Source organism: Chlamydotis macqueenii, chromosome 13, assembly GCF_036417535.1.
Source record: "Chlamydotis macqueenii isolate bChlMac1 chromosome 13, bChlMac1.mat, whole genome shotgun sequence".
Classification (NCBI taxonomy): Eukaryota; Metazoa; Chordata; class Aves; order Otidiformes; family Otididae; genus Chlamydotis; species Chlamydotis macqueenii.
In genome coordinates, this window is record NC_141568.1 from 15,127,713 (window position 1) to 15,143,676 (window position 15,964).

General features: G+C 42.9%; 1 protein-coding gene across 9 annotated transcripts in view; it reads right to left on the reverse strand.

Moving 5' to 3' along the window:
• The window catches only part of CNOT1 (CCR4-NOT transcription complex subunit 1), a 59,581-nt gene extending 44,193 nt beyond the window's left edge, over positions 1 to 15,388 (reverse strand). For 5 of the 9 annotated variants that reach the window (XM_086758426.1, XM_086758420.1, XM_086758421.1 and 2 more), the window contains exons 1-8: positions 15,212 to 15,388; positions 8,755 to 9,031; positions 4,430 to 4,537; positions 3,649 to 3,747; positions 3,032 to 3,100; positions 2,879 to 2,933; positions 2,176 to 2,379; positions 637 to 805 (exon numbers count right to left, since the gene is read on the reverse strand). In XM_086758426.1, coding sequence (XP_086614552.1) covers positions 637 to 805; positions 2,176 to 2,379; positions 2,879 to 2,933; positions 3,032 to 3,100; positions 3,649 to 3,747; positions 4,430 to 4,537; positions 8,755 to 8,856 — 806 coding nt within the window. In that variant the 5' untranslated portion in view covers positions 8,857 to 9,031; positions 15,212 to 15,388. The remainder of the gene's footprint in view (positions 1 to 636; positions 806 to 2,175; positions 2,380 to 2,878; positions 2,934 to 3,031; positions 3,101 to 3,648; positions 3,748 to 4,429; positions 4,538 to 8,754; positions 9,032 to 15,211) is intronic. The other 4 variants (XM_086758424.1, XM_086758425.1, XM_086758423.1 and 1 more) reach the window with 1 other exon arrangement.
• Between the last annotated feature and the right edge of the window lie 576 nt (positions 15,389 to 15,964).

Below are 15,964 nucleotides of genomic sequence, written 5' to 3' on the forward strand. Positions count from 1 at the left end.
CTCTACCAATATATACACAAACCCAGGGCGAGCTTAAGACAGTTGTATTTTTACCAAAATAAGCCTAAGCGAGCAGAGACTGATGTAGTTGTCAAGATACTCTTGCAATTCACAATCATTATTAGATTCTACAGCTACAAGTGATCTCAGTTATACTGTGTACCACACTGATCAAAACCCAATACAAACAGAAAGCTGCTGCTGGGCAACTCTCCTCAAGTGAATCTATTGCCTTCAGTAGTTCTGTAATCTATTTTATACAGATGGTGAGCTAATAGGAGTCTGTCACAAGAGCAACATTCTTCCAAAGATCTAGCTGGAATTTATGCCTACCTAGCCATTTTGCTTTTACTTCAAAAATGGGTGATGGTCAAATTCTTATAAAACCTTCACAAGGAATCTGAATACCTTTACCTAGCACTTCTTACCGTCCCAAAATCCTACACCACCTCATCAGACATGCTACACACATGAGAAGAAAGCAAAATATAAAACAGGAGTCAAAACAAAATTAACTCATAATACTTAATGAAGTTCTAGTTATTTTAGTACTCCAAGTGTTCATCTTTTGCTTCACGAAACAAGAAAGAAAACCACTGCCATCCAATTGCTTGAAAATTACATTTTCCTACAAACCTTGTACAAAAGCCATAGCCAACTTCTTGCATGAAATCTGCCAGAGAACTCTCCATCATTGTTTTGGCTATCCCTCCAGAATCAGGCAGGATCCTGTCCATTAGAATGTCCCGTTTTTCAGGGTATAGGAGTGGTGCAAGCACCACAGGGCAACGCTCCTGGGGAAAATCTAAAGGCAAAAGTAACAAAAAAGCGTGAAAAAAAACCAAGAGCCAGTTGCATGCAAGTGACTCTTCAAAATAAATAACTTGACTCCTGTGCTAGTTTCCCTGCTGCTGCAGAAATCAAGTGGGCACCCACGCAACATCCCTCCATCCCACCTCCCAGTTCTCTACTGGCACTTGGATATTCCTAGAAAAGAAGAATGTAGAATCGGCTAGATTCATACAGGTTCACTGCAGCTGTACCAAAGGGCTAGCAGCTGCACTGGTGGTACGTTTAGAACTACAGATTGTCACTAACGGCAGTCATCCAAAAAAAGCACAGGGTAGGAAACAATACAGCAGTACAGCAAAAGCCTCTCCTCCAAATCAGGAAGCATTAAGAAACAAAGGAGCTGCTATTGAGTTCAAGTCTGGCAAATCTAAACCAGGCACTTGGGCATGGAAAGAGAGAATAGTCTCTTCTTCCTTTCATGGAAGCAAAGTTTAAGGGAGACATAGTAGAGACAGGATCAGATGGTTGGATGGGAGTTCTGCTCACAGTGGCAAGCAGCAAAGACATCTTACAGGTGGCTCTTCCTGAGACAGTATCATCTTTAAGATGATGCACATGTCTCCATACCCTTCAGGACCGTTCAGAGAAGAGCTCCCAATTTCCCAAAGCAAAGAGAGGGGAATTACAGAAGCTAATACGCTTATCTCTATTAAAGTATGAACTAATGAAGAGGTTACACTTAAACAAATAGAACAAATATTTTGATCTTGTACAAAAGGTGCCTTCCTCTAGGTCTGTGTAGAACCAAGGAGTGGGTTGAGTTAAACTCAGATTCACTTTGAGTCTAAATCCTCCTTATTCTGATTGGGCTTTCAGCACTGTTGTTCCAGAACAGACCACCACATCAATAACGTCCCCTGCTGTCACACAAGGGCCACGGTAGCTTCCAGGACATGAACCAGAGTTCTATTCAAAAGCACTTCCCTCACTGTGCTAGTGTTTCCTCATAGATCGTAATGTGTGTTCCTCACACCGTAGGGAGTTCCAGCTACAGTGTACTGAGTTGCTTCAGTTAAATCCACAAACACCATCCCACACAAGCAAGAACAGATTGGAATACCCTCTACTTAATGTATATTTATCACAACCTTTAAAAACCCAAGCATGAGATCACATTACCACTCTTGGAAAGCAAAGCAGTACATTACAGCCAGATGCCACAACAGTGATATTTTCCTGTCAGTTTAGCGTTATGAAAATTTACTGAGCTCTACCTCACCAAGCTCCCCACCGTTTCAGCAGCAGTCTGCACTGACAATAAGTTAGAAAAATCCATTTCAAAGTCTGAATTTAGTCAGGCTTCCAGAACACCACCACACTTACCTCTACGTAATGTTTTGAGGAAAGCGTCAATCTGTTCCTGTCCTACCCCAAAGGCTCCCTTCTGCCCAAAAAGGAGATGGGAGAGGAGAAGGTGCAGGACCTCTATTGCAATATCTTGGAAGCCACCTTCTTGATTTCCACTGACGTCCGCGTCAATGTAAGAGCGCAAAAGATCCGGGAGTTTCTGTTTGATAAACTGGGCAGCTTTTGAAAACAAAAGAGGCTGGAGTCAAAACCCGAAATTTCTTTTTTATATGAAGACTTTTTAGCTAGGCACCATTCTCCTAATCTGAGTTTGTTTACCACAAGCCACAACAATTCAGATTTAAATAAAAAATATTTAAATAAATAAAACAAATAAATAGAAAATAAATAAAAATATTTAAATAATTAAAAAAGGTGTCACAATCCATACCTCGGAACTCAAATATTAATGAACAACTAAAAGGCAAGGTATAACAGTACCTCAATTTGATTCACTATCTAGCAATTCATTCATGGAAGGGACCTTAAACTTCGTATAAGAGAAGATGACTGTTCTATCTACTGCCCCTCTCAAAATGGTATTAAGACTTCAATAGTGCTACTGATTGCACAGTCTTGCATTACTCAGGTCACGCAGGCACACATCCATCCATCTACAAAGTCCACTGCTTAAAAAGAAAAAAGGTGTCCCAGCAGCAGTACTGGACGCTTCACTTACCAAAACCTCGCAGATCTGAGCTGAAAGAGTTCAGTAAAGCGAGACCAAAAATCACCTACAAACAAGAACAAATGTCATAGTAAGAGGACATCATCCTTTCTAAGAAGCATAGTCAAAAAGCATAAAAATATTTTTAAATAAATGTTAACCTACCTCTTGAACTTTACTTAATTTGATGACTTTACTCAATTGGGCAAATAAATGGGGTGAAGGCTTTAGACTCTGAAACAGGTAAGAAGAGTTAAATGGAAGTTGTTACATGATTAGTCTCATTCGTAATGTGGCAGGCTATCTAGAGTCCATTTGCAGGACAGGAATACTAGTAACTATTCTGCTGTAAGTTAACACAAAGCTTATATGGCTCAACAAAGCATCTTTGGAACTATTTTTGGATACATCTAGACTTAAAGTTTCTTCCACATATCCCACTCTTTCACAACTAAATCCCTGTCATGGCTTTCATATTGAAAGAACAGGAACACTGATGATTTATTTTGGTTCTGCTTGCCACAAACAAGCCATAGAGAACTAACGTTAGACTAAGCTTTAAAATTAGTTTGCAGTCATTCTGAGTGATGGAGTAATTTCTTCAGATTAACAAAACAACCCCCAGTTTCTGGGCAAGCTCAATATTTGAAGAATTCAGTAAAACCAATCTTAGCCATTAAAAAACTCCCACAGGAAAAACACAAGTGAAAACCAGCTGGTTTCCTACAGACCGATTCACAGGAGTTTCTGATATGGGGATACCCTTCAAGAAGCATACAAACCTTCTGATAGTGCAATGGATTGTCAATGGCGTAGGACAGCGTCGAGATAAAGTTTGGTTTTGTAATCAGCGACGCACACTCCTGGATCAGAAATTGAGTCTGAAAAAAGCCAAGATAACTTGAACTTTCATATTATTTGGTAACAGGACAATAAAACAAAACTTCTACTGTTCACTGTGTGCAGTAAAACTAAACAAAGATAAGGTGCTTAAGTCTTGTAACCACCCAAATTCTCTCTAATGTTAACTAGCTTGTTATTGAAGTTTTCTTTAGATTTAGTTTTTAAGACTGAGAAAGTCTCCATCATGCGTGCAATGTTTCATTTTCTTTAAGCATCCTCATACATTTCAATACACAATCTAAGAATATCTGATTCTTGTTTATGAGCTAAAAAAGTTTGTGGCAAATGATGCCATGCTTAAGGATGAAAACGCTCCTGGAGAATGGACATAGCCAGCACCAGAAGTGCCAGTTAGTGGATTTGGACAAAGTTTTAGAAGACAAAGAAAGGCTTTCACAATAGAGCACTGCACGTGACAGAAAGCTTCAGTACAACCGCTCTGTTTTTCCAGATCAAGGGATTCTAAGAGTCAGACACCAACGATTTGTCATCTTCTGACTTGAGGACTAGCAAAACGTGCTTGCAACTGGAAGGCCATATACCAGAAGTTTGCTTGAAGCTACTACCTCTAACCTGCCTTTGTGCTTACAATGGATCAAATCCTATTGTGGATTTTGAACAACCAAAACAAACAAGCAGATGTCTCAATGCAAATTGTACCTGATGAAAATCTTTTCCACTGCTTTTACCATCGCCACTGAAATCCACGTGCGAGAATAGACAGCGTAGTAAATGCCTGTCTGCCTCGGGACCGTGCCTATTCACAATCTGAAAGAAAAAGAATCCAAAAAACAACCTGGTAGCAAATAATCATTACAGAGCAAGATCTGGGTCTAGTACTGTGAATACAGCAGTACTTCTAGTGGTTAAGTCATCTATAGTTTTAACAAAACTGCTAAGAATGTTCCTTTTTTTACCAGTAACTTAGAAACCATGTCATCAACCCTCTTTGCAAATAAAAAGTATAAACTGAGAGATCAAGAAGAAATCTAGACACAAGTCATTGACACAGAAGTTATGCATTTCATGGGTAGTACTCTTAAAAAACTAAAGTAAAAAGGGGTTTTCAAATCACCTAGAGGATGATATCAAGCTTCTCTGCCACCAAAGCAGCCCAGAATCCACACAGTGCCATGGCCTCACTTTTTCTCGTTTTCTTCCCCACAGGTACAATGCCCAACTCCACATGAGGACATCCTTGGGACAGCTTGCACCTCTGTGCTATGCCTATGTAGCAGGAATTTATCCCAGACACAAACCACCATATAGTATCTTCACTCATCTTGCAGGCAGCTTCTATGTTGTCTCCTGGTCATGACTGAGCTGACTGCCATTACTCCAGGGTCTTTTAAGACATAAAAGGAATACTATACAGGAAGTGGTTCCTACCACCTAAAGAAGAAAGTTCTTCTCAAACTTGCTCATCAGCAAGCTTTAAAAATCAAATACCACATACTGAACATCTTCAGCTGAAACCTTTTACCAAGTCTTTCCCCATCATTAGAGTTCATTCAACTGAATTCTATACCTCAGTCATAAATAGGTGATCTGCATTTGTTAATCTGCAACACCTACCGTTCATTACTAAATCTTAACAACACTGTTACATTTCTGTTAGCATCCCCCATCATTTGCCTTCAGTTTAACTCCTGGCTATAGATCAGCTCAGCAGCTTGTTGTTTGAAGGATACCTTCAGGTTGTTTCAGTGCTTATTCAGTTCTTTAAACTGTATCTAACCAGACAGCAATACTTGTTTTTAATAAAATCCACACTGGCAGAAATTTGAAGTCACTTAATCACCATTAGCTTGCTTCTTTTGTCCAAACAGTAGCAGCTAACATTAAATCCAACCTTCATCTATTGGCAAAACTTTGGCCATTGTTTCCCCCTTTCTAGCTGCAGGACAGACACAACGTGCCAGTACAAACCAGCAGCTCTGCCTCTGCTCTGAGTGCCTCCACCAAGCCCACTGCTTCACCCTGTCATAAATATCCTTGTTGGCTGGTAGTTTCTTTGTGCAAAAAGACAAACAGCATTGCTTTAGGCAGTGTCTGCTCCAGCTCTGCTGTTTGTGATTGTTCTCATCTCAATTCTTCTACCGTTATCTGACACTATGCTTCCCTTTCCCTCACAGCCTGCTTATTCCAGTGGCTGCCAAGCTTTGTTCTGCTGGAAAGAAACATCTGAGTCAGATATAGCTCTGCTTCTTGACCAGAGGCTAGAATATAAATGCTCGTGGTATGTCAGTCCAGAGCAAACAGCCCACTCCTGTTATGCTGACAGCCATCCTCCATGATTAGGTAGGAAGATGCTCAGATTGGTGCAAAAGGCAGCAAAATTGCACTGACAGCAAATTCTACTAGTTAGCTCAGGCTTCAGAAAACAGGCAAGTCGTTCAGGCAATCCCCGTGAAATACACAGATTTAGATGTGGTAACAAGACTGGCATGAAGCTCAATCAATCTGCTAGGGACCAAGATGAATTTATCAAAGCAGATGGATACAGAAGAAAACTACATGATATACCTCTCTGCATCATAATTAGATTGCTTCCTTGCATCAAAGTAACTTCACGAGGTTAATTTGGAAATTCAACACATGGAGAGGAGGGGAAGAGAAGGCTACAAGTGCAGTGTAGCATCTTTCAACTCTAACTACATTCACACAAAAGCTTTTCCAGGAAACAGGGAATGAGAATTGCTAGCTCTCCCATAGAAAGAGCTGAAAGAAACCTTTGTATTGGCAGTCTTCATGCACATTTACAAGACAGTGTACTCAGTCATAAAATAATCTGTAAAGACTGACTGTTTTTTTAATTATTTTTTTTTTTACCATGAAGATGGCCAAGCACTGGCACAGGCTGCCCAGACTCCACCCATGGAGATACTCTTAAGCTGTCGGGACACAGTCCTGGGCTACCGGCTCTGGGTGACTGTGTTTGCGCAGGAGGTCGGACCAGATGACCTCGAGAGGTCCCTTCCAACCTCAACCAGTCTGTGACTCCGGATAAAGTTTGAGCCACCCATATTTGGATTTATCATACAGACACAAGTTGGATTTTGTTTAGGCAAATACAGTATTAGATCAAAAATAACTCTGCTTTTCCAAATCCAGACAATTTTGCTTTCCTAGATGAATCTGTTCGCAAAGCCCTTCCCTCCTCTCCAACCAGGCTCTTCTTATCAGTACTTCAGGAAAAGGAGACCACAAAACCTCTTTTCAGAGGAAGCCATTCTTTAGAATTTGTCTCTCTGACAAATGCATAAAAAGTTACTTTTTTAACATACATTGTATTTCTAAAGCAGTCTTAAAGTAGCACCTATGTTAAATGACTACCAAATGCATGTTTAAGTAGAAATCAGTTCCTCAAGCTTTGCCACTTATGCTTGCAAGTGATGTATTTAAATGCAAGTGTCATTTTGGTCAGTTGTGACAATAACAGCTCCAAGTATGTTTTTCCACATACTCTGTATGCTTAGATACAAGCTTTGTAAAAATTGAGTGAATTATGCCAAAAATTTACATCAAGAAGTGTATGGTGAGACAAACAGTTAAAGCATGCACATATCATCTCTTCAGCTATCTAGGGAAAAATTGTACTAGCAACCACAAAAGTAGAGTAATACCAGGAAGTTTAAAAAAAAAAGACAAGGGATCACTGAGACTTTGGGAATTTAGTCTTGAAACCCAGATCTGTCTAATAACAAACATACACAAAACAGTCATTTCCACAGAGGGGTTTCCAGCATCTCACAGTGAATCTCACAGGCTTGCCATGAAGAATAAGGAATAATCTGTCCCCATTTTAGAGATCTATATTCCAACTAAATTGCAGATCAGCGATATCTTCTCCCAAAACAAACAAATGTTTATCATCCTTTACGTAAGTGTTCATGACAGATCTGCAAGTCATACTTCAGTCACACCTTGCTGCAAAAATTGTCTGTTGAAACCAACAGTGATTGAAAGGACAGCGTGATCTCAGATGAGTCTCTTGCAAATACTGAAATTGCAAAAACATAGAAACTTTTTTAAAGTTACAAGAGATTAATTCCATTTCATTGCTTACAAAATAATTTTAAGCAGTGAATTCTGCTGAAATTACACCCTCTCACCTCAAGATAAGTAATGAACACATTTTTAAAGAAGTCATCTGTTACCAGAAACTCACTCTGCTTAAGCCCTCTGGCCTCCTAATCTGATTCAAATCACTGCAGGACTGCACTAGTGTAAGAAAAAAAATAAAAATTAAGTGGCCAAGCAGTCTGCTGGGAACTGAACTAAAACAGTTTCTAAAACTGGCTCCGTAACATTCACTTCCTCCTAAGCACTCCTCTGTGGATAATGCTTTTCAGTCCATCCGGCTAGTCAGAGCTATTTTTAAAAGGGGCAGTTAAACCAGAATTCTTGCCCAGATCTTAGATATTTGAGTTTCAATCTGCAGTTACCCTGCCTGCCTTCTGAAAACCCAGGGCCAAGAAAGTCAGTTTGGCTTCATTATCAAGCCACACTTCATCAAATGATACAAGGAGCAAAAAACTTCCATCCAAGGTAAGTGAAAGCATTCAGAGGTAAGTAACCAGGTACTCACGCTTTCAGTGCAACAACACTGAACAGCTAATGTATGTGTTCCCCTCCTTCTCCTAATCAGTGTTCTATAGAATGTCTAAAAGTTGAGAGATTTAACCTGAAGGAGTTAAGAAAGCTTTGCATACCACACTCCAAGAGCAACAGTTATTCCTGTTATTCAACTACAAAGTTAATATTGGTCTCAGCTCTGAGCTGCCACGTTCCATGATCCTGACAGACGAAATCAACAGGAGTATCAGAGACACGAGCTGTGATTCTCAACACCATGGAAAACAGCGCATAGCAACGCACACGAGAGCACCACAGAGTACAATTCAGATGGCAAGAAAAACTCCATTTGACGCTCCCACTTTCTCTTTCCAAAGTTTCCTTTGCAGCATCGTTGTTTTACTTACATGCTGTATTTCCTGCTGGCTGGCTCGGTAGTTTTTCTTGGTTAAATTGTCCACCAGGTAGCTGATTTGAGACAAGGCCAGCGAGAGCGAGTCAAGATTCATTGCTGGTTGGGGCGGAAGCAGGCGGCCGAGCCCGGCGCAAAATCACCATTATTCCCCTTTAGTCACCTCAGAGACAGGTTAATTTTTTTTCCCCCAGTTAGCCTGTATCTGGTTCTGTGTTACTTTCCTCAGCTCTTCTTTCTCAGTTGTCTTCCTCTGTTCTGAAACATGGCACCTGAAAGACAATATTGCATTAGGCTTAAGTTCTGTAGCAACTACACAGCTATGTTTTAGGCACTGCTGTTATCTTGTCATAGAATCAGGCAACTTAAAATAAGTTTTTTAGTTTTTAAAAAAACTCAAAATTTTAAGCTGTTTATACAACGTCAAAAACAGTTAGTGGTTTCTCTGTATTTTCTGCTTCCACCAGAATGCTACAGGGTGGAAAGTTAAATCCTAAAAGAATTCAGCATTATGCCTTAGAGCTTCTCCTCTTATATTTTTGCTTACAAGCTAGCTTGGCAAACAAGAAAAATAAAGTTTAACAAAGAAATTGATAATACAGACAGGTTTGATAGCTTAACTTAAATAAACCACTTGACTAACTATGTCCACAAGGAAAAAGAACTAGTATTAAGTTTTCACAACACAAGCTTAGTTGTTTTCATTCTACCTGACCACATGTATTCACTTCTGCATTTTGCCAGCCTGAACGAGCCAGCACACAGCTCAGTCAGAAGAATGACTACCCTTTCAGTACTGTGAGAAAGAAGAAAACAAGATGCATAACGAATTAGATACTACACAGCAACAACCAGAGGTCAGAATCATTCCAAGCATCAATCACAAGTTTATACCAAAAAAAAGTGTTTTTAACCACGTATGCAATATTTTGCCTCACTGCTATGAAAATAGTATTGCGCTCAACTGCAGGCACCAAAACAAGACATTGTGAATGAGCAACACACAAAGAACTGCAATAAACTAACCCTAACATTTGGCTTATACTGAAACAGCTTTCCAGTGAGCTACAACAGCAGAGCTTGCCAGCTTAATAAATTTCTATGACAACAGAAAACTTGGCACTTGACACCTCGTCTGTTCAATTAGACTGCCAATGTGATAAAAACGCATCCCAAAGCAAGTCCTGCATAACCCACAGTCTGAGAAGTCTCAAAGGAAGCTGTAAGCTCTGAGAAGCAGCACTGTAATTTATCAGAGGTGGAATCAAGCCGGAGAGTCACTGTTTTGAAGCTTGATCAAAACACAAAGGTCACTAGGCTTCGTGCCAAGAGTCTGAAGAAGCCTTTTTCAAAACAAAAACTATTGCTTTACTGTCTTGGCTACATGGCCAACCCCACCAGTACACGATTTCTGCCTGATCATTGAGATGGATCACACAGGTGATGTGCGAACTTGGCACGTGTAAGGCTTAGAGCAAACCAGTTCAGAACACAACCCCTGCAGCAGCACGGCGTGACAGGCTGGCCGTGCTTCTGCGAGAACTGAACAGGAACAGAATCAAGGCAAGCTGGAAAGGCTCTGCTGGGTAGAACCACAACTCTTCCCCCTCTCTCTCTCTTTGCATAAATGTTTTCCCTCGCGCTTAGAACTACACAGCTTATTTAACATCTGCCTACACTTTAAAACATCAGGAGCAACAAATCCTATCACAGGTGACAAATATCATTCTCCTCTTTGCAAAAGTTCATTAGATTAGATAAAACCATGGGTAAACTATTTGTAAGGGAAGTAAAATAATCAACTGACTTCCAGACTTTCATTATGCCACAGAAAACCCTGTGTACTCTTACAAACTCTAGAAGATCTTACTCACACAAGAAAACTTACATCTCATGAAAAAGAAATTTTCAAGCAGTAATACTGAAATCATTCTTCAATGACAAGGTAGTTGTGCTATGAAAGCATTTCAGCATATGTTTAAAATTGCAGAAAGAATAATTACAGAAAATGTTCATTTTTTTCTTTTGGGTACATCTGGCACATGTTGGTACATGTTTGGGTACATTCATTCATAAAAGCCCCATGATTGAAACAGCTTTGTAGGAAGGGGAACAGGCAAAAAAAGTTAAAGATTTCTCAGTAGCACAGTATTCTATTGTTACTTTTTAAAATAACTTCATTCCCCTTCTGGAATAATCCAGCAAACATCACTGGGCACAGCAAGTGTACCCTTTTCAAGATGTTCTTACTTGCAAGGTGTAACATACGGGAGCAACGTAAATCTTCTGAAAAAGGTCTGTTAAAAATCAAGCAGACAGAAGACCATGGCACAGTACTGACACCTACAAAAGCCACCACAAGCAGCTATCAACGGGAATTCAGTCCCCATGAGAGCACCAGATTCCAACAACCAGCCTGAACAACTCAAAACTCAACTACAGGATACAAACCAAAACTCCAACTTGCTCATTTTTAAGGCAACAACAGAAGTTTCAGATTTTGCCTTTCAGGCCTCTAGGAAGGAAACTCACATTTCTCTGGGTATTGTTCCTGGGACCAATACAAACAGCACAGCAATCACACCTACTCCACCCCAAAATCAAGCTTTTAGGTACTAGAACTCTGGAGTTGGGCTCAGTCATAAATTTGATCCTCCCTGCTGCCACACAACACCCTGCAGAGCACCGACACTGACCATTCCACTCCACTATTTGCATCACTGTTTTCTCCCAAGAAAAGCCCAGACTACCATCTCAACACACTTTTAACTGCACAGAAGCACAACAAGCTTTGCCACTTTCTAACCGTAAAATCTGGCAGTGCCACCAGAGAACCCAAACTGGAGTCAAAATGGGATTTTTCCCTCTCAAGGAAGCAGAACAAGAGCCTGAGCGGATATCGCACCTCAAAGACAGAACACAATAGCTGAAGGGAACTGCTTCCTATGTATGTTCTAAATATACGGTTGCACAGTATGTATCCTGATACATAGAAAAAAACCTGACAGCTCTCACAAGCACCAGACTAACAGCATTTCAGAGTTTCAAATGGTGCAACATAACTTACAGTAGTACATAAAACCCAGAGTAATTAAGGGAGCCCTGTCCAGAAGGGAGAAGTGCACAGGCACCTCTCTGGTCATTCAATGCAAGGCTAAAATTCAATTTCTACAGCACCGATTAAGAAAGTTATGAATGCTATGCAAAGCAGACTTTATTTTTAGACGCATATATTCTTAGTGGGAATGAATCTCCCTACACTGGCCTCAACAATTCAAGAAGCTTTCAATCCATGGGGCAAACCTGCCATCTTTAAAGGTTTAGAAAAAAAATCAGGCCTCAGCCAGAAGGAGCTTAGAAAAAAAAAAAAATTAAATTTTCTGACAAAATTAGCAACTTTCAATTACAGTTACTATGATACAGTAATGCATTATGCTAAGAGACACAGGAGCTCTTAAAAGATTAAGATTTTATACTGTGCAATACAGCTGATTTTTAAGAAGTAGAAAATATTTATTGAAATCTGCAGTAGCATCAACACTTTCTAAGGAAATCATCGGGCCATCAACAAAACATTTGTCATCTATTTCAGTAGATTCCTTTCAACAGCAGAGTTCTATTGGGTTATTAAAAGATAAATGACACAATTTTAGGCAAAACCCCAAAAATCACAAAATAGAGAGGGCCAGTAAGTAACCAGTGGTCGGGTTTGACAAGAACACTACTAACCTGAAGCAGATCACTAGCAGGAACTAAGCCGTGCTGCTGAAGATGACAGACCTGAAATCTTCCAGAAATTCATGAACTGCCTTACAAAAAGAAGTAATTTCAAAAGTACTCTAAGCTGAACTTTGGGTTTTTCTAGTATTTTGCATACGTAACTACTCCCACTGTGTTTCAAGAAGTGTAAAGATTTCGAGCCACGTGTACTGCATGTGGAGGATAGCGCAGCTCGAGTGACAGAAACAGCAATGTGTTTGGCGATTAGGTTCTAAAGTCCTGTCAAAACCATCACATAAAACATGCTAAAAGCACCACTGCTAAACTTCCTCTTCAGAACACGGTCTCTTACCCTCTTCTCGAACCCACACACAAACAGAATATATGGAAGAGCAGCACGCCTCTCGGAAGCCCCACACGACAGGCACTCCAAGGGGGAGAAGCAGGTTTTGAATCATACCATAGTTAAGTTATACTTCAGGACATCTCTCATATTGCCATCTAAGGAGAGAAAAATCTTACAGTTTAAGTTACTTCAACACTAAAATAAGCTACTGATTAATTTGACTGGTTCAAATTTAGGTGTTTATACACAGAAAAGCCACCTGAACATTCCATATACTGGAAAATGACACACAATTCCAGTCAACTGGAAGCCACGATGCTGATTAGACACGGTAACTTCAGTTCACAGAGAGCAGCTGAACTAAGCACATATGTTTGCTCTCACACACTAAGGCCAGTTCAGTTTCAGGTTTGGAACCTACCTCAAACATGCCAGGACTGCAATAATCATGACATGGCTGCTTCAGGCACTTTCACATCTCAACTAGGACTGTTTACGAAAAAAACCCAAGCAACTCTCACTTCCTACTTTCCCTTCAGCCAAACACTGCAGGATAAAGTCTCCGTTGGAGAGAAGTTGAGGAAATTCAGGGACCCATTCTCAAAGGCTTTCTGCTGTTTTCCCACCTGAAAAGCGTTTTAGAACAGCTAAATGCTATTTCAAAAGGCAAAGGAGAACTGCAGTATTCATGTAGTAGGGATGGTTATAGAACAAAAGAGAAATCTGGCTAAAATAGTGATGCCCTCAGCCATGATTCTCAGTGATAAGAAATGCCAACACGATTTAGCAATGACCAACCACGGGGTCACAAAACGTCACTGTCCACTCCTAAGCTATGTTTGCACAGTTTCTCTTCCACTTACTCAACTGGACACCAATAGTAACTATTTCAGTATCAATTTAAATAAATTAAATATCTAGGAGCACTATGCTAGAAGGATAAACAGGATTAGGTATTTCTCTAAAGAGGAGAGACAAGTTGACAGCAAGCTTGCTATGAGTTTGGTTTGGAGACACCAGGCCAAGAGGATCAACAGCTAACAGCAAACCTACAAGTATAAGCACAGAATAAACAAGACAATAACAAGCCTGGAAAGGACAACAAGTCTATGATCAATTAAGTTTGCTTCCTATTTGTAAGACAGTCACCTCACACAGACTCATCCTGCCTGTAATTTTAGCCAATGTAGTTACCTTAGAAACAGGAAACACTTAAGGTGCGCGCACTAAGAGTGACTTGTCAGGTGTCATACCTATTTTGTTACCTGCTTAAAAAAGTGTTCCACTGAGAACAGATGTTTCCTTCCAACAAGTGGGATTCAGAAACAGACTGAGCTTATGAGATATAAGCAGCCTAAGTGTCTAGCTTTGTATTTTTCAGTATTATCTCACCACTGTTGTAAATACAGTCCAAATTGCTTGTAGTTTGTTGAAATTAAACTATGACTGCTCACTAACCTTATTGTATAAGGAGAACATGGTACCACTCCAACTCCGAGAACTATTGCAAAGGAGCTATTTCTAACAATACAGCACCAGTCAAAACAGCCAAGTGTTTCTATTTCTAGTTTCAATATAAGCAAGTCCATTTTACCGGGCAGCATGTTCTTAACTGGAGGACAGTGCTGAGCAGCACTTTTTCTATGTGGTCTGCAGGAAGGTTCTATCACCGGTTTATTCACTACAGCTCACTGCTTACAGGTTACTTGTTTCCTTCGGGTAAGTCACACCAGTGCCCATGTTCTAGAGAGGCCACCGAGCCCAGATCAGGGGTGGACCCAGCACTGGCTGCTTTCAGAGTCCCTCAGAGTTCCACCTGTCACGACCAACGCTACAAAAGCGGACAGGGAAGAGAAACGAAAACAACTCAAAAGACGAAGACTTCCGTGCCATCTCGAAGCGATCACCGTGCAGCCTGCCGCCGCCGGAGCCTTCCTCCCCGCACCGAGAGCTGCAGGCGGCAACCCACGGACCCGAACACACTCGCGTCTCCGGCCCCGAGCCATGACTTGCCCGCACCGCCTGGCTTGGGGCAAAAGCCTTCAAAGTTGGCTCTGCTACTGCTCCTCCTGTCGATCGGACGCCGGCTGAAGACACGGGCGGCAGCGAAGAGGTGAGGGCCGGGGCGGGGAGCGGCGCAGGCCAGCCCAGGCCGCGGGGGCCCCGCGGGCTGCCCCACACGCACCCCTGCAAGCGGTAGGGCCGGTCGGGTTCCCTCTACCGGCCCCACCACCCCCCGCCCGGCCCCATCGCGGCCTACACCACCACCGCCGCCGCCAGTACCGCGGCTGCGACTGCCGCCGCCCCGGTGCTGCTACTGCTGTTTCTCTTCCTCCCCGCACAGCCCACCCGCGGGGCAGCCGGGACTGCGACGGGCGACGCTCACCTCAGAGGGCGTAGAGGAAGACCGGAACGGGGCGCCTGGCTGGGGCCGTTCGCGCTTTTATCCTCTCGCCTCCGCCGTTTCGCTACAAAATGGCGGACGGGGTCGCGCGCTCACGTCGCGGCCTTTCCCCTCCCCCGTCCCCTCGCGGCACGCCAGCGGGGGGGGGGGGCGGCGGGGGCGCGGGGCGCCCGCCCAGCCTCCCGCCCCCCCTGGCGCGGCGCTCCCCCAATCAGAGCGCTGGGCCGCGCGCGGCCTGCCCAATCAACGCGGCGCGACCTCCGGGTGACGTTCCGCCGTCCTCCCCCCGCCCTTTCCCGGCCCTCCGCGCGGAGCGAGCGCCACGCTCCCATTGGTCGAGAGAGGTCGGAGTCCTTCCTACCGTTTCGGCCAATCAGTAGGCCTCTCGTCTACGCATGCGCATCAGCGACCAATCCATGACCGACCAATGAGCGCGAGGCGCGGCGCTGGGGCGGGGCGGGAAGGGGAAGTGGCGGGGAAGCGCCAACGGGCGCGCGGAGTCACGGAAGGGGGGCGCCCCTCCCCGAGTGGTGCGGTCCGCCTCCCCCGCAAGTGCAGTGGTATGACCCCAGGCACCGCGCTCCCCCCGCTCTCGCAGTGCGGTGGTACGGCCCCGGGCACCGCGTTTCCACCCCCCGCTCTCGCAGGCAGTGGTGTGGCCCGAGGCGCTGCATCGCGACAACATGGCGGCGCTAGGCCTGCGCATCGCGTCCCCTGCGCTGCAGGGCAGAAACC